The sequence below is a fragment of the Acromyrmex echinatior genome, chromosome 13 (genome assembly GCF_024713525.1).
Source record: "Acromyrmex echinatior isolate Ae372 chromosome 13, ASM2471352v2, whole genome shotgun sequence".
Classification (NCBI taxonomy): Eukaryota; Metazoa; Arthropoda; class Insecta; order Hymenoptera; family Formicidae; genus Acromyrmex; species Acromyrmex echinatior.
Window position 1 is genome coordinate 7,902,293 of NC_141864.1, and position 23,387 is coordinate 7,925,679.

Here is a 23,387-nt window from a genome sequence, read left to right on the forward strand (position 1 = left end):
TATCGTGCGGTCGACTTAGCAGATGCTGATCGTTGATGGAAAGCCAACTTACTCTGCAATATATGTAGATACGCGGTAATAGTGTATCGGAAACGGTATGTTCTAACAAGTAATTCGCTCGCTGAAAAGTACTGAAGGGCAGTTCTTTTTCACAATTCCGGATAAGAAAGAAGCTAGGTTCACACTGGATTCGACGTGCGTCGTATGACACTCTGCAATCAATCAGAAAACAGGATTTTGCTTCGTATCATCGATATGAAATAAAACGATACATGTCGGATCCAATGTGAATCCAGCAAAACCGCCGGAGAATTTATCTCTCTCGACCATTATTCCACTTATATAAATTAAATCTCAGCTATACGCGACATGTATAAATTGTCTGGAATTCACGGTCTTCCAGTGAGTCTCACAAGGTCGTTCCTTGCGCGATGTTCCGATTTAGACAATTTGTTAGGTCAGTGCTAAGACTAGACTTGGCGAAATAACCGCGGCAAGATGAAACGAAGAAAAAGTGGGAACATTAGGGAAGCCTGCCAAGAAGCTGCATATACAGTCGAGGGATCGTTACTGGGATATCTCGAATGCCTCGTGTACAACCTCCATAATCGTAGACCGCGTTCGCGGTGCCGTGAAAACCAGAATTTCACGAAGCCAGTTCACGTCCAGCTAACTGATTTATCACCACGTGTTACTCTCTATCGGAAACTGGAACTACTGGACAGAGCAAGGGAGAAGGGGAAAACGAGACGATATTCCATTATCAGCACGGACGAAAAAAAAGCGAACTTGAAAGTGATTAAAATTGTATCAACGTTGTTCGCGTGATATTAAATGATATCAGGGGAGCCTTGAAAGTTTCCGCAAAGAAGCGATCAACTTCAACCTTGTGACAATAAACACATGAACATGCTTTAGTAAAAGCAACCGAATGAACCGAGTATCGCTCAAAAATCAAGCGATTCTTTGAAACTGATGGAACGCAGACGAGATGTAGGTGACGGCTCTCGCATTTCTCAGATAAGGTTCACGCCAACTTGACGTTAAGATCCTGATCGTACCTAACCAAGCACGTGGACTTTATTCGTTGTATTCGTTTACTGTCGTGACAACGACGATAGCGAAGGATAGATGAAGGACGAGGAAAAGAAAATCAATGTGTACTTCACTCAAGATTATCGGCGTCAGATATCGTTCTTCTTTATTTTCGATATTATTTCAATGCCGTTCGCGGCAGTTTCGAGTTTCCATTGATCCATCTACGTCTGGAATAAAATGTCAGAACAGTCGCGTATATCATTTAGTTTTTAATTTTTATGGGGTGTTTTCCAAGAGGCACACATAATGTAACACAGTAGCATTAAAAAAGAAAAAATTAAAATAGAGTTAATAAAAAAGAGCCTACGCAGACATCAGTGGACTATTATATGTCATATTTAAACAAAATGTTATACAAGGTGGGCCATTTTAATTTATCCAGTCGATTTTCTCCAAATCTGTAAGTTTAAGACAAAAATGTTTTAAACAAAAGTTTTATGGCTAAGGGGGAAGGAAGTTTGTGATCTTAGTTGACCTCGAGAAGATGTCTTTAAGGTCAGGACAAAGTTACTTAAAATTTTTTAGATGGAATCTCCCATTTCAATATATATTCTTGTAGCTGACTTGAAGACCTTTCCAAAACACTACACCAATGTTATTTTTTACCAAGTATTTTTCAAGTTATGAAACTTCAAGTTACAGTCCCGCTGATATTTGCATTATCCAAGATATTCGACTGATGGTTAAAATCTTTTGAACGTTGCTCAGAATCATGATCTTGATATGCCAAGGTCTATTGAAAGTTGTTCTTCTTATTTTTATTTTTAATGTAACAATGAACATTTGTGGAAAAAAAAATTAATAGAAACAACACAAAAAAAAATAGAAACATAACTCTGAACAACATTTAAAAGGTTTTAATCGTCAGTCGGATAGTTATATTGTATTAAACTTATAAATTTTGAGAAAATTAAAATCCATCCTGTATTTGATAAAATAAAGAACATTTAACATAAAATACTGTACGATAAGAATTTATGTCAAAGGTAAAAAAATGTTTCAGTTTTTATAATTTTTATAATTTTTTTATAATGTAAAATATAAATACTGTCGGGTTAAATATATCTACTTCAGACTTTCAGTCTAATCAGTTTGAACACGAATACTTGACATTTTTATTTAAAATCTCACCAACTTTTATATAGGCTAGTCATTTTATTTATTCTTCTCGAGATATTTTTCTTTATATTAATCTAAAAATGAACACACATTTAAAGTATAACAGATCATACATGTCCAAGATACAAGAGCTATAAAAACAAAGAGAGAGAATTTTCTCCCTCGATGCAGTATAATTGGATTTGCAGAAAATAACAAGCTAACAGGGTTGTATTTTGTGGTAGCGACCGTTGGCTGACTAAAGTTTTACACCGCTGCTGTTTTCTCTTTCGAGTCACGTAAGTGCATGTCCACGCGATTCCAGAGACTCGTTGTTCACCACCCAGCAACGGCTAACGCGTCGATACCGTCCAGCGCTCGATGATCTGACAAACTTTTCGATCCACTATTATGGCCAGCTAATGATCTAAACCGTGCAGTTCTAACAATTTTCAATAAAAAGTCTGTTTTATTATATTTTATTTGTAAACTTTTTAAAACACTTTGTGTTTGGAAACACTTTATTTTTTCATTTAAACAATATTTCAATATTTCTTTACAAATATTTTATATTTTGTCCCGCACGAGAGAACCTTTTCAAATTAATTAATTTTTAAGATATAAATTATATTGCACTTTAAAAAAAAAACGCATGCATATCAGTTTAAAATCAGGAGCTCGTAAAGTTAAATAATGCTCTCCCAAGAGTTTGGTCGTCGACCTCTAACACATTCGAGGGTTGATAATATCATTAAATGTCGCACGAATCACCATAATGCGCGATATATTGGTTGATGCAATCTTCCGCTTCCGTTGGATTGCGTGAGCGTTATTTAATTTCGAGAGACAGTTTCTTGAACGGGTTTTTTCTCTATGTGTTACTATTATATTTGTAGTATTTCACAAAGAATTGCTATTTGCTTCATTAACTCTTATTTTCCGCTATTAACATTTTTTAAAGCAATGCATAAATTAACATAATATTAACATAATATCGCATTATAAGAGGGGGTATTGATCTCGGTTTAAGATTTGAAGTTTGAAAGAGTTATTATTAAACTCACATTATTAACTAATTCTTGTTAAAAACTTTTTTAAAATTTTAATCAGCGGAAAAGTACATATTGTTCTCTTATTTAAAAAAACGATGCAACTCATGGAAGTGAAAAATAAAATATTATTTAACTCATGGGATTGGGAAGAATATTTATCATTTGATTTCTAACAGTGTAAATATTCTTTACAGAAGACTTTTCTTTTTATTTACAAAAATAACATATTCCAAATATCACTTTTGTAGAAGGTATTGTGATGATCTCGTTGGAAATCTTAAGAATGACACAAGTATTATTTTGAGGACTGTGAAATTAAATTAGTTTACTTTTAATGATAGAGTATATAATCTTTATCTAACTTATTCATGAAAATAACTCGAAAGTCACATTTTTTTATATTATCTTTATTTCGAAATAATCTGGGAAAAAAGTTTCATATATAATTCAATTGTTTCATATATATAATTATATAAAATTATGTATAAAATATGTCCATATATATATCACATTTCTTCTTGGGAAGGGAACGATATAATTTTTTGAACACATCTCAAATATTTAATTCTCATTTCCTCTCTCTGATTCAAAATTATAAATATTTTAACAAAATCATATTACCGCGAGAATGCTGCGTATTTTATATTTTATTTTCCTAAAGCAAAATGAAATATGCAGTAGTCTGAATTAATTTTTACACTAATTTGATATTTTCGAAAATGCGAATAATTTATCTTGATGATCGAAGGTTATTTCTCGAATATTTCCTCGCGTTGTAAATATATAGCATTCTATTAAATGTGCATGAGAACGTAGATTTGCATTTGTCTACAGTGTTGTTTCTGGCTGTCTGGGAAAAGCAGACTCAATTTAGTTACTCGAGTTCCATTATAGGATAGCTTGGAATTAGAACAAAATAAATAGAATGGGAAAGGGCGGACAGCAGACAAGTTCGCGCACCCTTCGGACTTCGGACAACAGTCACGAATGTATAATGTCATCGAGTGTACTCTCGGAGTTTGTAATAAAGGTCTGAAATAATGACCTCCCCGAAAACATAGAAAGAACAAGTATGTGTCTATTCGTGATTGTAGACTCGCGTCCTTTGTAAAGAAACATTAATAAGACGCTAATGCCTTTGGTGTTCATTTTCGGACAAATAAACGCAAACATCTGTACGATGCTAATTATCGAATGTATTTGAAAACTTTTTTTTATGCTAAATTAATGAATTGATGTGGAGTACAAAGCCATGTAAAATAAGGAATAATTGAATAGTCAATATGCGAAAGTAGTTATATAAAAAAATTTAAAAAAGGAAAGAGATTGCAACTCTTGGATATCTTGGTTACAAATGTTTTGGTTACAAAAATATGGAAAACAGCAAACTATAAAAAAAGGTAAGTCTAATTGTAAAAGAAATTAAATCCTACTATTGTAGAGAGAAAAGATGTTAAATCTGCAAATTCTTATTGTTACAATTACACTTATATCTGTCAGTATTTAATAAAAATGATAAACACTTTATTCTAAAATCAGCTAAAATATTTCGCTAGCTACAAAATGTATTCTATTTTAATAGAAATTGTATTTTTTATATTATACTACAGCATATTGTATTATTACGTTTTGTAATAACTAAAACATGAATTTTTAATAAACACACATAATATTTCTTAATTTAAAAAAAGATCTTACTGAATAAGAAATACTATTTCAGTTCTCTTAAAAAATATTTCAAGTGGAGATAATGACTTTTTCTAATGGGTTACTCAATTTATCTGTTATTCGACAAAGCTGTCATCATTTCATCGATTGATATTACAAGACAAGCTGCAGAGAAAAATGAGAATATTATGTTAGCACTTTGGGACATATCCTGTATGTGGCAAGCTTTACTCAAGATAAATGGTTCGAAGAATGAAAAGGAAGTGTGAATGGTAGAGACAGAGTATAGAGGAAGTACTCGTCCGAGTTTTTCTTCACATGCCCACGTAATGTAACCATCATAGGGTGCACACGCGAATTGCTCGAGTCTAAGCGTGTTCAGCAACGAGAACAAAGAAGGATCGATATCCACGACGCCGGCGATGGCGGTGGAGGTGGTAGTACGTTTCGTGTTTCGTTTCTCATTTCCGTAGAGGACAATGCTCCCAACGATGCAAGGATCGAATGGTCGATACATAGCAGCGATTTTAGCAGCGCGGAAACCACCGACGTTAGTTCGTTTCATCGATTCGCAAAGTGTATGAACGACGACGATAACCGCGAGAGATAGTTCTATTTCTTCGTTGACTAGCAAAGAAAATTCCGCGCGAATATTAAGAAATAAGCTCTTTATCCATTATATTCTATACAGAAATTTTTATATTGGCTAATTTTAATACTAAAAAAATAATTATTAATAATTTTTAAATATTAAAAGCATTGAATAATAGTGTTTCTAATTCTGTGAATTTGACATATGTAGGTTTTCTGGACCTATTCAATTATATAATACATATCCTTGAGTTGATAATGAATTTATTAGTAGTGAGTCTATTTTAATAAAAATAATTAGAAAATTGAATTGTTTGACAAAGAAATTTATAATTGAAATTTATAATTGACGGAGAATCAATTACAAATTTCCATGTCCAAAAATTAAACAATTCAATTTTCTTTATGTTACATCTACAATTTAAATTATTCTTATTGAAATAAATTTAACATTAATTTTTTTAATACAACTTTTTATTTTGCTTCCTTGAAATTAATTAACATATATTAAGTGGGTCTTATAATCATTAGTGATTGTATTAATATTAAAAATAAGCAATTAATTACTACCTTTCAGTATTAAATTTCTAGACAGTAATTGAACTTATGAATTTTTAAACATTTTGCAAAAAAGATGCGAAAATGTCTATCAGTCATAGAGAAAAGAACAAAGCAAAATCATAAAATTAATAAATTAATAAATTTAAATTTTGAAAACGGACAATGCCAAATTTAATTCTGTCGAAAAAAATTGTTTTTAAACCGATAAATTCTAAATAATAGTGAAAATAAACAGAAACTTCATACGTGCTGTATATGTATAACCATGATAAAATATAGCTGGTAACGATACTCGAGGGAGCTTCTCCCCGAGAGAGAAGGAACCAACACCGAGCACGGTCGAACGTGCTGAAGCGTAGACTGCGAAAACCGCCTTACACCTTCCACGTAACGTGGTCTTTCAAGACTAGGGTCATCTATAACCCTGGCCATTGGATTCTTATCGACCTGCCCGTCGTACTGAATTTTTCAGTGTACATGTCGGGTTGATTGACCGCCGGCCGGATCCCACGGAGTCTATGTCGTTCGTGATTCTAAGACTTACCGTATTTTCAACCCTGTCGATTCTCCTCAACGTCTCTTTCTCGAGAGAAAGAGAAAGGGAATTCTCTTTTCCGCTTTAAAAGACAATGCGCGATTTTTTTCCACGCGCTTGATTACATTGCCTCATTGCTCAGTCTATGAAATGTATTCCGAAATCGAACAATGCAGTTTAACGGTACGCGATCGTGAAAGGTCACGGTGCTATCTTCCAGATGAGTCAGGAAATGTTTCTGTCGTACATAAATCATCTTATCGATCCTTGAAATTGCATTCCGACCACTGAATATGTTATATTGTTCTGTCTACAGTTCGTCTAACTAGTGTTATTGTTTCATTCTATATACTTCAATAGTCCACATGTTTTTCAGAATCGCTGATATATTTTTAAAAGAACTTATAATACGACCATATAACTACTGACAAAATTTAATGAAGAGCTATCTTCGTGAACTGATTTTAGAAGTCTTTCGCAAGATATTTCGAGAAAGTTACTTCCGTAAAAGGACGGGAAAAGTTATCTTCGTCTAATGAGCATTAAAAACGGCAGAAGGAATTTTCTTAGCGACGACGTGCAATTGGCTTGTCTCGAAACTTAAGTTCGGCCAGCAAGTTCTATGAAGTTGAACGAGTTTCGCGGAACCATACTTTCTTAAGAAGACGAACTACATCTATAAGACATCTATAAGAGATAAAATTCTTAAACATTATTAACGGAGACAAACTCACAGTATATTAATTTAGTCATAAACAATGTTTAAAAACACATGAAGATATTAGGTGTTGGAATTAATTCGTAGCGTTTTACAAGTGATGGGAAGTACTTTCATTAATGTATTTTTTAATGCTCATGTGAAATAAATAACATTCTTTCATTAAAAAACGCTACGAATTAATTCCAACACCTAATAGTTGTAGAGAATCACTGCATTTCATAATTCTAGAATGCTGCAGAACAAGAACAATACAAAACGTTCGGGGTTTCTTTAAATATTTCCAACTTTTTTCTACATGCGCCTGATTCTTCATTGATATTCCCTCAAGCTGTCATTTGTAATTTTTAATATGAGCACGTGCTTCCTCTTGTTTGAAGGACATATGGTTCCAGAGGTTTCCTCATCGATTACCTAAGATGGAAAATAATAAAATTCTTCGGCCTTGAAATTTACATATCTCGAAGGTAGGATGCAGAGGAAATAACACGAAAATTGCAAGTTGCTTCCTCGATTATTAGCGTTTTTATTCCGATATTCTATTTTAACTTTCTATACTTTTTTACGCTACATAAAAGCATCGTTATAAAAAAAGATACAGATATTAAATTTAATTAATCAATATCAATTTATTTGCGCGATTAGTATTGCATACGCTTGCATAACTCTTCACGCTTATAAAAGAGGCAACGTATATTAATAATATAAGTCAAATACGTACCTACACAAATTTGAAGTTATTTTTTCCATATGACGGTTGTCATAAAAGTGAGTATTCGTATATTCAGCAAGTCACGTTCTGCTATTGCAAAATTCGGTCACGTATTTCATCTGTTATAGATGTATAACTATATAGTCATGTGACGTTTACTCGTAGAGCATTGACAATTAAAACTAGAGTTAGAAGTTAGAACGATAAATGTTGTAAACAACGTGCTGCTATCTGGCACGAGATCACAGTGTTTGACATTAAAATAGTCGACATGACATTAATAGTCGACACAAGTTAGTTATTTTCTCTTTAACTTATCGCAATTTAGTTCGAACTTTTCGATATTATGTTTACTTTTCGATTTATTGTTACACCAAACGATGTTCTATCACGAACTCTGTTTGTTTGTTATTTTGAGGAAAAAACTTCCATTGTCACTTTAGTAATTCTCCAAAGAAAAAGTAACACTAATTGAAGCCATGAATCGTTTATAGAGAATACCGAAGTAACAGGAATACAGACGCTTTCCCGCAAATATATAAAAATTACAAAAAAATATTTTTTATATTTTCCTACTGTCAAGCTTTATCCAAGATAATTATCCTGGTAAAATCGATCGAAAATCGTTCGCCTCTTAATCTGGTTCATCCAAATTAAGATTAATGTATGGTAACGTTCATTTGCCAAGTTTGTGACTTGTCAAATTCATGGCGTACGGCGACCGTGAGTTCGTGCTTAAATAAAATTTGCCTCGATACTTGGTATCGGCTGCATAACCCATGTAAGCCTCAGGTTTCCACACGCAATTTGCCAAGATCCCGGGTCGCCATTTTGGACATTGACTTGCAGGAAATCCATAAGGGTTCTCCACTGATTCCGCGTAATAACGCCACGCTCGATTGTGTCCACAGGTAACTAAACAGAAAACAACGATTTATTTTTAGTGAAACTTGTGATGTAGATGCTTCAAAACGCGATATTAATTCTCTAATGTTGACTCCAAAATTTGTAACATTGCAGTTACTGATAGAGTTTGTGAGACCCATTTCAGATATAGCATTAAATATTTTATGAATATTTTTATAAAATACGAATTCCTTAGGAATATTTCAAACGAATGTTTTATGAATATTAGGATTGAATAGAAGTTCGTAATATTACTTTATTTATATCATGTGTACTTATTTAAAAATTAAAAAATTCCTTTTTAAATTTCGTTCATTTTCGAAATTCAAAGTTGCTTGAATTTTGTAATTCGTAGCGCTACGAATTTTTGTTCCGACTAAATACATAGAATATTCTATTGAAAAATTCATATCCATAATAAAAAGAACATTTATAGAATGTTTCTCAAAATATTCGTAGAGTTAGTAAATTGCGCGTACATATTGTACCAACTTTACAATATGGATAAGATCAGACCCAGACGTATGTAAAAATACATAGAATATTGTATAAAACATTATATAAAATATTCTAAATATGTTCGTTATAATTGTGAACATTTATAATTGTGTCATTTAAATGAAGATATTATGAAGATATCATTAATGTTTGATAATATTTTCAGAATTTATTGAATATATGAGTATTCTAAATAAACATTTATAAAACATTTCTATATAGTATATTCATATACTATCTAGGAATTTATTTAATATATGTCTAATATTTATTTAATATATTTATTTAATATACCATATGTCAATTAAAAGGCACCAATTAATTTTAAGGAACGAGAAAACTTATATAACGAGAAAACTCTTATTAAAAAGAATGAATTGCTAAGTTTAGGTTAAATTCTTTTTTAAATTTAAATTTTGTTGTCATTTTTTAATGAAGTACGGCTGCTCTTATTAGTAATACGTAGAAAAACGTCATTTTATTTACATCAATCTAATAACAATTATATATCAATAATTCAAGTTTATTGATGTAACATAAAGAATATAATTGAGAGGATTCAATACATCCGTCAATTTTGGAGGATTAAAAGAGATATTAATGAGATATTTCGAGAAAGAAAGATCTCGACAATAGTGAGAGAGCGCGCGGCTCGACATCGTAACGAGTTACTCACTGTATTGATTTATGAGTCTCCTGAAGCCCATGCGAACGATACTCTTCAAATCACAGCCGGGCTGTCGTCTCACGCCACCGTTCGGGTAAAAATCGACATGGCCAAGTGGATTTGGAAATCCAAAATTGCCGCCGTCAGTATGAATGACATCAACGAAGATAGCATCGGCCCATGTCAAGTGACCGTCCTCACCGGTATTCATGTACAACGGATAAGCCGGGTCCAATCCAGTAATTCTACCTATCTAAAAGCGCGTTTCTCAAATACACACACACACACACACAAAACCACTTAACATATAGTCTGTCGGTCTCGTCGATATCGCATCTCGATTGAAACTCCTGGCACTAATGCAGTTCCGATAATGCGGCCTTCGATTAGTCGAGCAAACGGTGCAATGCGGTGTAACTGTGGTGATCATTATTAGCGGATTCTACAGTATCTAACCTTTCGAGGTGCCAAAGCTTTTCCCATAAAACCAGCAACTTCCGCGCCCAAACTGAAGCCGATCACATGAATTTTGGATAAAGGTACAGCTTTCTGTGCGTCGAGCCAACTTATCATGTGCGCTAAGTAAGGTCCGACAACTTTGGCATTTCTCACTGCTGTTATGTACCATGGTAAGACTGCTAGTTTAGGCCAGTTTATCAATATCACGTTATAGTGCCCACGTCGCAGATAAGCTGAAACAAAGAGCAAATTAGATTCATAAATGTTTAAATTATAAAGCTATATATTAAATTGTTATAAATTAATGAACTGTAGAAATAAAAACTCTGAAATACTAGTCTTTGTACATATAAAAAAGTATAAAAAAGGTATCGTTCAATCGCTTCACTCGATAACCACTCGTAAACCATGTTTGTAAAAATTAAAAAGAAACCAAACAAGCAGGAAGTAAAATTCCTCTTTTTTAAGCAAATAAACAAAGCGGCTTTGAGCCGCTGTTTCTCAAAGCTGAAACAAAAGATAATTTTTATATCATAAAACTGTATATCAAATTTTTAATATAAATTATTAAATTATAGAAAAATAATAACTTTAAAGTACTACAGTTTTTCTACACATAAAAAATAAAAAGAGAGTTCAAAAAGAGAAATAATATCATCGTTCTCTTGATAATTTGACCGTAAACGGGGTTTGTTTACGGAAAAAATTTAGAAACAATCAAATAAACAGGAAATAGATTTTTTTTTAAACAAGGAATGAACAAAGAATTCCTTTGGGGCCACTAAAAGTTGAATTGAATCGATTTGTGCGCTGAAGAGTGGAAAACTTCACAATTTATTGTGGTAAGTTATGGTGTCCACTATTCGTCACTCTGACAGTCTCGTGAGGTTTAGCAAGGTAGATCTGTAGATCATATAGTTACTAATGGATTTAGCCTATTCGCTCACCACGAACTTTACGAGCAGAAAGAAAAACGAAGGCATGGCGATGACTTTTAAGAACCTATTTTCGCATTCAGAGCGATATGTCGCTGTAGCATCACGCGCTTACCAAGAAGCTGGAAATGGTCACATACATTTATCATCATCGAAGTTTCGTGAAACAAACTCAAATTTATTTCACAAATTTTTCAGACATTCTTAAAACTTTTTCCGTGAGTGAAGCGCTGTCGAGTTTGGCAGAACGCTATTTTCCTTATGCATTTACGTCAAAGCCTTTTCCGCGAACAATAACTTTATATGCGATATGCTGCTTATCGGTTTTGGATATTTATAAGGTACGTACCATTTCGTATACTAATGGGACCTTTTCCTGAACTACTGTCGCTGTATCCGTGAATGTAAATAATAGTCGGGTGTTTATCGTCGAAGTTACTCTTTCGCAGCGTTGTGACATCATTAAAATCCAATACATTCGGATACGTTGGATTCCGCCTGTCGTAGATTAATGCGAAACGCAAGAAAAATGTCGCTATGATGAGCAAAATTTGTGGAATTTAATACAATCGATGATGAACTCGTTGTTTTACGGACTATCGGAAAACTAATCTTCAAATTCTAGTTAATGATTAATTAACGATCTAGCTTACATCTTTCTAAAGAACTAACAGATTAACAAAATTTCTGATTAATTATTATTAATTTCCGTTTAATAAATTTCCTTGGTCTTAATGTAACGATAGATAATGGTATTAAATTGCAATTAAAGCGTTTGTGGAATAGGTATATTATTGCGACAGTAATTCTGATTCATGCACATGTACCTGGTATACAATAGAAATTGGACGTCCCGATTCAATTGGATGGGGCAGCAATAGAAGCACGTACCGGTCGGAAGCAGAGTCAGATGCAATATAGTGTCCCCTGTAACAAAAGTGAAGAGATAATATCTTTAACGGAAATCTGATGAACTAATCAATTTCAATCTCGCGATCGTACAAGACATGATATATGTATGAGACTTCGATTGAAGAATTACAAATAGCAAATATTAAATTCAGTTTATGATACTTTTATTTTTCAATTGATTCAGTCAGGTTAAAAAATCCATTTGATAAATACCGTCAGCACATAATATATTTCAAAAAGCCCTATTGGCTCAACCCTCTATGCGTTTCTATCTTCCATACTAAATTGTGCATAAAGTTAACGACAACGACGGTCGGCCTCGACCAATCGCCGCGGTCGTCGTCATTGAACCTGGCGATGGTCACGTTATGTCGCGTGTCGTATGGCCGACGGAGATTGTCGGTGCGCGATACCTACCCTATCGAAAAATCCCTTTAGTTTTTCCCCTCGTCGTGCAAAATGTTTCCACGCGGAACACAGCCAGGAACATTGCTTGGTTTCGCGGACATGCGAAAGCACTTATATTTATCTAAAAGGTAAATATGTTTCTAATTGTGTTTCCTAGCTGTGTTAACTTCCTTTGTGTTCAATTCATTTAATCCTCTGGAGTTGTCGCCAAAATAATATTAGGTGTTGGAATTAATTCGTAGCGTTTTACAAGTGATGGGAAGTACTTTCATTAATGTATTTTTTAATGCTCATGTGAAATAAATAACATTCTTTCATTAAAAAACGCTACGAATTAATTCCAACACCTAATAGTTAATAGTTACTAATGTCGTGGATGTATAAAGGCACTTCCAACGTTTGCTACCGCCAACATTAGCAAATATATGTATTATAGGAGGCGTCTTTATACACCTACAGCATCAGTAACAATACCATACATAATTATTTATTGTATATTGAACGTAATTCAACGTTTAGCCAATGTATGCAAAATTGATATATGCAATGGCTATTACAATGGCTGTTTACTATGAATTTAGATCACAACCTATAACCTAAATTTGGAATAAATTATTTAGGTCTTTTGCTCTTGTAAACACTTGAGAGAGATGACTTGACCTGATAGAACTCAGGCTTCGGTTTTTGGTGACCTGATCTGAAATAGGCCGCCTGTAACTTCAGTGTAAATGCGCGCTATCCAACCATCATTTGTTAATCAAAATGACATAAAAAATGAATAGATTATTCATTAGTAAGTATTATTTTAATAAAAAATATACTTTTAATAAAAAAATAATCTAAAGTTGTAAATATAGCTTAAAGAAAATTGAATTGTTTGACATTCTTGACAAAGAAATTTATAATTGAGTGAGTCTAATAGGGCCGGTCTTATCAACTTCGATAATTTAATTGACCAACTGCAAGATTTGAAAAAATCCTTTTCTGGCGAAGTACCGAATACTCATAAGCTAGTCTCGGCTGATTCGCGATTGAGAAATTTGCCATCCAATAGGGACCTCTGTTGTTACACATCATTCTTCACAGCTGCCAGAAAATTAGATTATATTTTCAGTCTTGCAGTTGGCAATACTAAAATTTAATCGACCGGTTAGCTTAATCGGAGTTGATGAGACCGGGCCACAGATCCATGTTAACTTTAGATTAAAGATACGCTTCTTTGTCAAGGGGAATTACCGTTAGCTTCAATCGATTAATATTTTAATAATCTACTCAAAAAGAATAATTTTGTTGAAAAATTAAAAATTTTGTTGGATACAGATCTGAAAATAATTTTGTTTTTATAAAAATATTTTTATTTTGGAAACTGGTTGCTAGAATATAAAAATTTTTTGCAGCATTGCTCATTATTTCTTATTTTCCAACATAATTATTTTGATGGTTTAACAAAATTATTTTCTGTATTCAGTAAAATTTTAAATCATTCAGCAAAATCTTCCATGTAGAACATTATCTACATTTCTGATATTAAATTCTGATTGAGCTATTGTGTTCAAATGAGTTAATCATCGAACAATGAACGTCATAACTTCCATGTGAAGTATAAACTCAAGAACAAACATATCAAAGTACATCTTATAGCTATTGGATTGGAACTTAAGTTCATAGCGTTACGAAAGTGCTACAAAAATTCAAACAGCTCTAACTTCATTAAAAATGAACGAAATTTAAGTTAGAAAAGGGTTTTAAAGTTTAAGGTCTTTACTTTCACGGTTATTATGTCTTCTGTAAGTTTGATAATTTGTTCATATAGAAAGTACGAGCTGTGAATAAAATGGGAAATTTCCTTTTCTCTTTATGGGCTTGTCACGTACCCCATCCCCTCCCCAGAAAAAAATTTTCGATTTTTTAACACAATAGTTTAAAGGTTTTGCTATAAAATTGTTTTTTTTTTAATGCTCTGAAGATCTTTTGTTATTGAGTTATCGCGAATTATAAAAAAAGCGTTTTGCTTTTGATTTCTCATAACTCCGTTAATAATCATTGTTTTGCAATTCAAGAAATATATTTTTAAAATTAAAACTTTACTCTAAATTGTCAAATTTTTTTAAAAACGTGTAAACGTGATATAAATAAAGTAACGCTACGAACTTTTGTTCCAATTCAATATCTCGTTATTTGATAGCGTGTATCAACACAATGCTAAGGAAAACATAAGAATAATTTGCTGTTTTTTTCTACTTGGGCAACGCACGTGATGTCGTGTTCCGATGTAATTAAGCTTGCACGGAAAACATTAAGTGGCTGTCGAGTTTGCTTGTCCGCTTGCACTTCACAACCCCTTATATCCAGCGAGCGCTAAAATATTGAAAATGAATGACTTTTTACGAAAATTTATAATCAAACAACAGTTTTAATCAATTTATGAAAAAATATTTTTTAAGTATTCACATTATCAAAATAAATAAATAAATAAATATTATTATTACTCGACGGTACAGCAAATGTTTGAAATCAAAATTTTAACTCATGATATTTACTGGTTGCAAAACTGTACGTAACACACTTGAATGATCAAGGCAGAATAAACAATTTTTACGATTAGTAAAAGCCTCTAAATATAATTTACGATCTGAAGTACGGGGATTTATTTCGCGATTGCGTAACGGGATAATTAAACACATTTTCAAGTAGCCTCTCGAGAAATAGGTCACCATTTACACTTTCGCTATGATAATTCATGCTTTTTTACGCCCGGTTGCTCACGCTCAAAACATTCCACCGCAGAAAACAATCGTGACCAATGATTATATCAACGCGAGGATTGACGCTACCACAGGATCTATTCGTGAAAGAAACTTTTGCGATCGGAGAAACGTTATCTTTTCCAACAAACCGTTAGCAGGTGAGAAGAGTGAACGGGGATATAGAGATTGGACTTTTGCAATGTCGGTCATCGTCTTATGCACAACCGTTACAGCAAAACGTCAGACTTTTTATTATCGACATAATCAACATTACCAAGCAACAACTATGCGCCTTCGCAATTTGCACCGGTTTGATGACGCTGCATCGAGAATGCATTTCATGCGGCGCTATTCTTCGAACAGTGGGAATGTTTGCGGTATCATCGAAACAAAGACTGCAATATCTTTTAACGTGACAACTATAGAGAAAAATAGATAAAGAGTTTATTAACCTTCACCGTGTATACATTTTTTTAGTAGCCGTTTAAGTATATACGTGGCTCGTTAACGTTCGGCATGTTTTCTTAATGGATTAAATGGTTAAAAACAATTCATGTAGTTTTCTCAGCTATTCTAAATGAAAGATTTGCACATAATTTTACAAATCTATTTGTTCAAATATTTTATTTTTGCAAATACATAAATCAAAATGCGAGTACGATATTTAAAAATGTGTAATTTTTGAATAAATCAATAAAATCTGATCATTAAAATGTATTTTACTTCTAATAAAAATAGTACAAAGCTCGAAAAAGATCATTTTCTTATTTATACGATATGCATGGTCATTTATGTTCGCGTTTGGATTTCGAATATCCGTTTAGTGAGAAATGACGCTCAGACCACTGCCAGGTTTTCACGGACATCTTTCTCCACCCTACCGGGTTGGAAATTGGTTAAAGTTTTTGTCACTCCTTTGCAGTAAAATTCTTGCCGCTCCCATTCAATTCTCCAACAATCATGTGCTCATAACGAACAAAAAAAACATTTCTGCAAAGATAGAAGTAGCTTAGTTTTATTACTTTCACGTATACATGTGTACATTTTATTTTTTTACATTTGAACTTTACGTGCTTTTTTCATGGCAAATTCATTAATTGTGCAATTATAATCAATTTCGTGATTAAGCTCTGCTGCAATGCATAATAATGCTGAGGTATTTATTTATGTTCGTTGCTGTGAGTACTTCTTAAGTAGTTTTTCACTCGTCGTCATACGGACAAGGTCCTTTGATCAAACAGTTTGATCATACAAAGAAAAATTCGAAGTATAGTATTTATGTTCATACAGGTGATACAGAATAAGAAAATCTTGTTCGTGAGATATTTTGCATAATTCGGACGCTGATATTTCTTTTACATTAGTATGCGCAAATGTGCCACCAAGATGCTAATATTCAATATCTAGCGTCACGTTTAGATCGTCGAGATCTCTGAAATTGCACCCCTGGTCTCTAATCAGAGAGTCGTATTAGCATCAAAAGATTACTTGAAAAAAGAACGGATTATGAATACCGATTGAAGATCGTGAAATTCGAATCTAGTGATCGTTGGACAATTTTCTTAATCATTCGCGTCTAGCAAAAAATGATAGTTATATTTTAGAACTTTTTCAAAAAAAATTCCGCCTCTCTCCCCTAAACTTACCGCCCCTAGACATAGCTTAAATTAGTCTATAGTGTTAATATGGCATTACACTCCGTAAGTTTTTCTAAAACGGCGCCCGACTCACTTATTTTCAAAATATTCATAAAGGCCATTATGTGTACAAAAATTTTAGTCGTAAAATTACAAGTAAATCGACAAATTATCAAAATTGCAATCTCTCATGTTATAAAACGCTTGATTGTAATTAGGCGATATTCTTATGGCCTTACGATTACAACTTTTGTACGTATTGTTTTGTAAAAATTTTTGTACGTATGATGGCCTTAATTTTAAAAATTGTCTGGATGTAAATGATCTTTGTTTACACAGAGGATTAATATCCTTTCTAGGAAAAGTTGTTTACACCGAGAAAAAAATGGTTTATTTGACTAAATTAATCGATTCCTGCGGCTGAAGTAATATTTTTCGCAATAAATTAAATTATTTATAGTTCTTAAGGATACTTAGATTAGCATCAAATTATTAATATTTTTCTAAGATGCTTATTAGTATAAAAAATTATTAAATTATTTGTCAATTTAATATGTGATATTACTACTCTAGTTCTGTTCATGATTGCGTTTCAAGATCGAAAGATTTCGCGGTTTGCAGAATTAGAAATGTATAATAAATTTATTCTGAAATATTTAAGATCCATTTTAGCCGAAGATAGTTTATTTCTATTAATTGATTTAATATAATTTATCTTTATTTCTTTTGAGAGATGAAGAATATATGTACATATATATTTAAATCTACCTATTATATTTGATTTAGATACATATGTTCTTCAATGAAGGAAAGAAAGACAACTAAATTAATTTAATTAAATAAACAATTAATTTAGTCAAATGAATAACTTTTTTTCAGTAGAGAATATATAGACAGACAATCAAGAATATGCAGACAATCGAAATAAAATATATAAAGAAAAATAACATAGAATAGAAAAAATAATATAAGAGAAGAGAAATCCCATTTTCGGCTAAAACTTGGTTACTAATATTAGCTTAAAAATATTCATATGCAAATCTGCAAATACGTTTCCTTCTATAAAATGCGCACTGATTCGATTTATTGAACTTAAAACTCAATTATAAATTAAAGCTGGAAATAACATCATAAATCATATTAATCATCAATTTAATAACAATGGTAATAAACCTCTTAAAACACTGTAAAAAAATTTATTGCGATAAATATTCTACATTTCACAATCAGCCAGAATCTAGAACTCTCGATTTTCCGAGATGGACGTTTTATCGTATACAAAATAATACATATAAAATTATAAATACAAAAAATAAAATTCTTTTGATTTATTTTTTGATATCAGTCTAATTTCTACAATTAAAAATAATATAAATAATTCATAAATTATATATATAATAAAAAAACAAAATAAATAAAAATAAAATAAAATAAAGAGATAATAAAAGATATAAAATGCAAACAGAAAAAAATAAAGAGCGTAATAAAAAGAAAAATAATTAATATAGTAGAAAGAAAAATAATAAATTAATATAGTAAGAAATTAACCAAATATACATATGAGCAGCCGAATGGAAAGATTAATGCAAGAAAGAGGGAAAGAGTCAAAATATCGTGCAGCTCATAAATATTGCTCATAAATATTGCAGCTCAATTATATTATTTAAGACTCGTACATGAAATTTCGCGGTGCGTTGCATTAAATTGCTATTAAGTTTAAGGGGTCACTGGATATAGTAGTTGTCAACGAGGACCTTTAACTTTAAGCCAGGTGAAAGCATGCACGTCCTCGATTCTCGCACTAGTTACACCGGATTTGCAGTAGTGTAAAAAAAAGGGCTCGCACTTTAATTCCTCTGTGGAAAGCTCGAGTTATCTCAAGAAAGCATGCCACGTGGCGTGCCTCCGTATCAGGAATTTATCGTAGCGTACAGCTAACCGCGTGAATGTATTTTCCGTATAGAATGCGTTACGCGTCCTGATTACCTGATTTCAAATTATATTAAATTTCTCGAGCGATCTTGTACGTTCCGGTTGGATGAGAACCATGAGAAGCGATGCACACCGTGCCGAATATGATCATACCGGCTATTTACAATTAAAATAACTAACCAAGATTTGCTATTGATTGATAGAATACACGAACAAAAACAGAAACAGGATCCAAAATATTTAACATAGTCGATTATTCGCTTGCGCAATCGGACATATTATGAAAACAAATGCTCCCGTTATGAAAGCATGTTTACCAAATTCGTTAATTTCTTGTTTAACGAATCATCCATCATTGCTAATTGCTCGGAGTCCAGTTGCATTTGTGGCACTTTTATTAGTCATTAACATCATTAGTATAAATCGCGCCGGCACATGTACGATCGCCTGTAATTAATAAAACGGAATTGCACTTAATATGATCATGTACGCTGTTTGTGCGAAAAATTCATGCGAATAATTGCATGATCTAGTTTTGATCCGACATTAATTTATTTGAAGAGTGTTTTTACGGTAAATATATATATATATATATATATATATATATATATATATATATATATATATACAAACACTGTTTCTTACATCTGACTCTCACTCGTATATCTTCTTCTGAGTTAATTGCACGTTTTGATAAATTATATAAGAGCATATAATTGTATAACAAAATATTAGTTACACACACAAGATTATCAAATATAATTATTGAGAAGAGTATTGAAATATTAATATGCACGTTTAATTTACTTTACAACCCATTTCATGAAAATAACCGGCACTCGCGGAAATTAGAAAAAATATCGAGCAAATTTGTAGCAATTTACCTCTTCGAACAATATACAAATGACAGAGCATAGGCACGAGAAAAGATGGGAGCATTGTCGAGCACCCGAAAGTTTCGAATGACGCACTGCACTTGGGAGCCTTTTACTGTATCGTCTTACGCCAGATTCGAGAGGAAACTGGCAGGAATCAGCAGTAGCTGATCATTTTGTAGTTGCTCTCATACCTTTATCTCGTGAGCATAACGATCTACTTTTTAATGCTAACCGGTAATGCTAGCAGTAACATGTTATGCTAGACAAAAATTGATGCGATATTATAAAGTTGTTTTAATTATTGCACTTCCGGTATTTGTGAAACTTTTACACATCGTTAGATCGAGAACAAAAGAACTTTTTATTTGTGCGAAAATAATGTTCTTATTTCTAGAAGAGAGAGCAAAAGATTTTTTATCATGCAATACTTTTTTTTACACTTGAGAAAAAAGTGTAGTATTTGTGATTATAATCACACGATAAAATAATTATGAATAATTAAAAACTCTGTTTCTATACTTATTATTATCTTATAATGTTAGTAATAATAATTATATTTTACAAAAAATGTATATACAGGGTAAAGATTTAACAACGCTTAAGTGTAAATTTCTGAGATCATTTTAAGATGAAAATTCTAATACCAGAATGTTGAAGAGAAATAATAATTTTTTAATTATAAATATTTAAAATCAGTGAATCCTGTCTGTCTTAACTTTGTGCGTTCTGCAGGTGTCGTACGACGCAAAGTACTACAACAAAAACAAGAGAGAACTTATATAGTTAGCTTTGAAATAATTATAATTTAAAATTAAATTATAGTAATTTTTATCTCACAAAAGAAATACCAGAAGTGTTCATCGAGTTTTTCGACGCTAATTTTTTGATGATTCTTGAAACCAAAACCAGATATACGTGACATGATCGTCGCGGCATTTATCAACATGCGATTTTATTCTTGTTATTCGAGTTATATATTTTTAAAAATTCGTAAAATTTAACGATCGCTTCGACGAATTGATTTCGCATTCGAGGTTCGGTAACTTCTTTTTCTTTTTTAAAATGTATTTGATACGTTTATTACTTCTTTCAAACAATAAAAATACCTATGGATATTACAATATATAAATTTTGCAACAATAAATTGCTATCTTTTGGACAAGAGACATTAGTGTTAACAATAAGATAATTAACATAGAATACACACATTGGACAAGAATAACCCTGCGTATATCTTTTTTTTAATACTACGAATATCGACATAAACACAATAATCTCTGTTCCCTTCCTAAAAAAAATTCAGACTCTTAGTGACAGTTTTGCAATAGTGTGTTGACAGACATTTTCATTGTCGGGTCAAAATTAAATTATTGTAAATTTGTTCATATAATATCACTAAAAAGAAATTGTTTTTCTTTTTCAGGACAAATTGCTCACAAAACTAGAAGAAAACGAACCAGAGTTGGCATCTTCACAGGAAGATGAGGTAAGAAACGAATCGAAAGTACGAATAAGAACGCATATTTTCTTAAAGCGATATTTGCAAGCGTTATAAGTTGTCTAATTGACTATTCTGAAATGGCGAAATTGATTGAAATAAAATTGAATAGTGAAATTTCCCTTTCTCGTAATCACTCGATTTTATTACGGATATAAAAAGAAACTAACTCTTTCCATCTCAATTGGCATCGATTAATACAGTCCTTATTTCTTCCTGTTAATCCTACACTTTGAAATTCTTTAAGATTGATTGTGTATTTTTGTCTTCTCTATATCTAACATATTTTTATCGATATGTATATTATTATGAAATTCATCATTTTTATATATAATTATAGAAACAAAGCATATTTTTGTAAAGATTACATCAAAGTCTTCGTGCCTACATAAACATAAATTGAAGTTAGTCGATAAAAAACAGTTTAGTGGAAATTACATTTGCATATGTGTGTAGATTAATTTATATCTTCATTAAATTAAAGTCATTCAATCATTTAACTTTCATAATAATTCATTTGGAAAAATTTGCCACATAAGCAACCAAGGTAGATTTAAAAAATGTGCGCTTATATATATATATATATTTTATATTTATATATATATATATATATATATATACATAAAATATACATAAAATATATTATACATTTCATAAAATTTACAAGATATTTTAAAAAATAAATGCACATTTTATAAATTATAGTCCATATTAATATAAACATTATATAATTCTGTAGAATGCTAAAGATATTGTATCTATCTTCTCGGTTCGTTGCATAGTGTTACGCTAGATTGGACCATTAGGCTACACGATGAAGAAAATAACAGAGTATCTGTATCGTGCAAAATATAGCCGGCCGTCCGGAAAAGTCGCAATTTCCGAATGAATTGGCCACCCAGTCGGTCGCAAAAGTCGATTAACGACGATGACAAAGTGGCGGTTGCAACCCTTCGATTTCTAATGTTCGCCCACTCTCTTGACTCGAGTTATTAATATTTCGATTAAAGTGACGCCTAATTACATTAAGTCGATTATGGCAGCCTATTGCGGCAGCCATCCCGATCACTAAACAACAACGTGTTACATCGTCCTGGGATTTAATGACATTACACGTGTAAGCGCGTAAAAACTATGTAAATAAAATAAAAGTCACGCTTCGTGATGAACATGAATAAAAGCGGTTGTACGATCTTTTCTTTTTGCTCTTCCGCGATTTTTTCCCAATAGCCAGTATTAACATATATGTGATTACCAATAAAGATTACCAATAAAGATTACCGTTCGACGTATTCGCATGCGTTCAATCAATGCGCCTCTTTATTTTTTTTTCCAGTGCGTCATATGCGTGAATGCGAGGGCGACGATGCAGACTGCGCCATGTGGGCATCGAGTGGTTTGTAGGTGAGTGAATGAGCTTAATGTAAGCATAGATTTGTGCGTCACTAAGTATTTTAAATGAATTATTAATTTTTCAGTAATTCTATAAGTTAAGTTTTGTTGAAATTGCGATATTATAGGAGGCAGGGTTGGATAGTGCTAAGTTAAAAAGATAAAAGTTAAGTTAAAAAGTTAAAAAATTAATTAATTTTAATTTAATTTAGTTACATTTTATTCGTAACTATTAATTTTTTCTTTAATTTTTTTTAAGTTAAGTCTCAGACATAATACACAGCAATAGCGATAGCTTAAAATGAGGTGAAAATTGCAAAAGAGAGCAAATTTATTAGATGACCATTGAAATTATAAATATTATATAGTAAATTTGCTCACTTTTGTGAATTTTCACCTCATTTCAAATTGTACAATCGAGCCCCAGATTTCAATCTGTCAGAAACCGTGTATTTTGATATATCTAGTTTCTGATAGGTTGAAAT

At 32.0% G+C, this 23,387-nt stretch overlaps 2 protein-coding genes and 1 long non-coding RNA gene across 5 annotated transcripts in view; 2 read left to right on the plus strand and 1 right to left on the minus strand.

Moving 5' to 3' along the window:
- LOC105148705 (uncharacterized) overlaps positions 1-23,387 on the plus strand; it is a 48,261-nt gene that overhangs the window by 14,267 nt on the left and 10,607 nt on the right. Inside the window, exons 3-4 of the mRNA XM_011060588.2 lie at positions 21,436-21,498; positions 22,847-22,914. Coding sequence (XP_011058890.1) covers positions 21,436-21,498; positions 22,847-22,914 — 131 coding nt within the window. The remainder of the gene's footprint in view (positions 1-21,435; positions 21,499-22,846; positions 22,915-23,387) is intronic.
- On the minus strand, positions 3,802-21,402 carry LOC105148704 (pancreatic lipase-related protein 2). 3 transcript variants are annotated; one of them, XR_015547237.1, is made up of 7 exons: positions 20,019-21,402; positions 12,326-12,425; positions 11,848-11,996; positions 10,561-10,796; positions 10,114-10,357; positions 8,047-8,948; positions 3,802-7,735 (listed from the first exon to the last, which is right to left on the minus strand). XR_015547237.1 is itself a non-coding variant. In XM_011060586.2 (6 exons), exons 1-6 carry the CDS (start codon positions 20,071-20,073, stop codon positions 8,710-8,712), a joined length of 1,023 nt encoding a protein of 340 aa, XP_011058888.2. In that variant the 5' UTR covers positions 20,074-21,402; the 3' UTR covers positions 7,828-8,709. The 3 variants fall into 3 exon arrangements, 1 of the variants encoding a protein (XP_011058888.2); XR_015547238.1 differs by having other exon boundaries at positions 8,043-8,948; XM_011060586.2 differs by lacking the exon at positions 3,802-7,735 and having other exon boundaries at positions 7,828-8,948.
- LOC105148703 (uncharacterized) lies at positions 12,421-16,493 on the plus strand. Its single transcript, XR_015547240.1, has 2 exons — positions 12,421-15,723; positions 15,799-16,493. It is a non-coding gene; the product is annotated as an uncharacterized LOC105148703 (long non-coding RNA).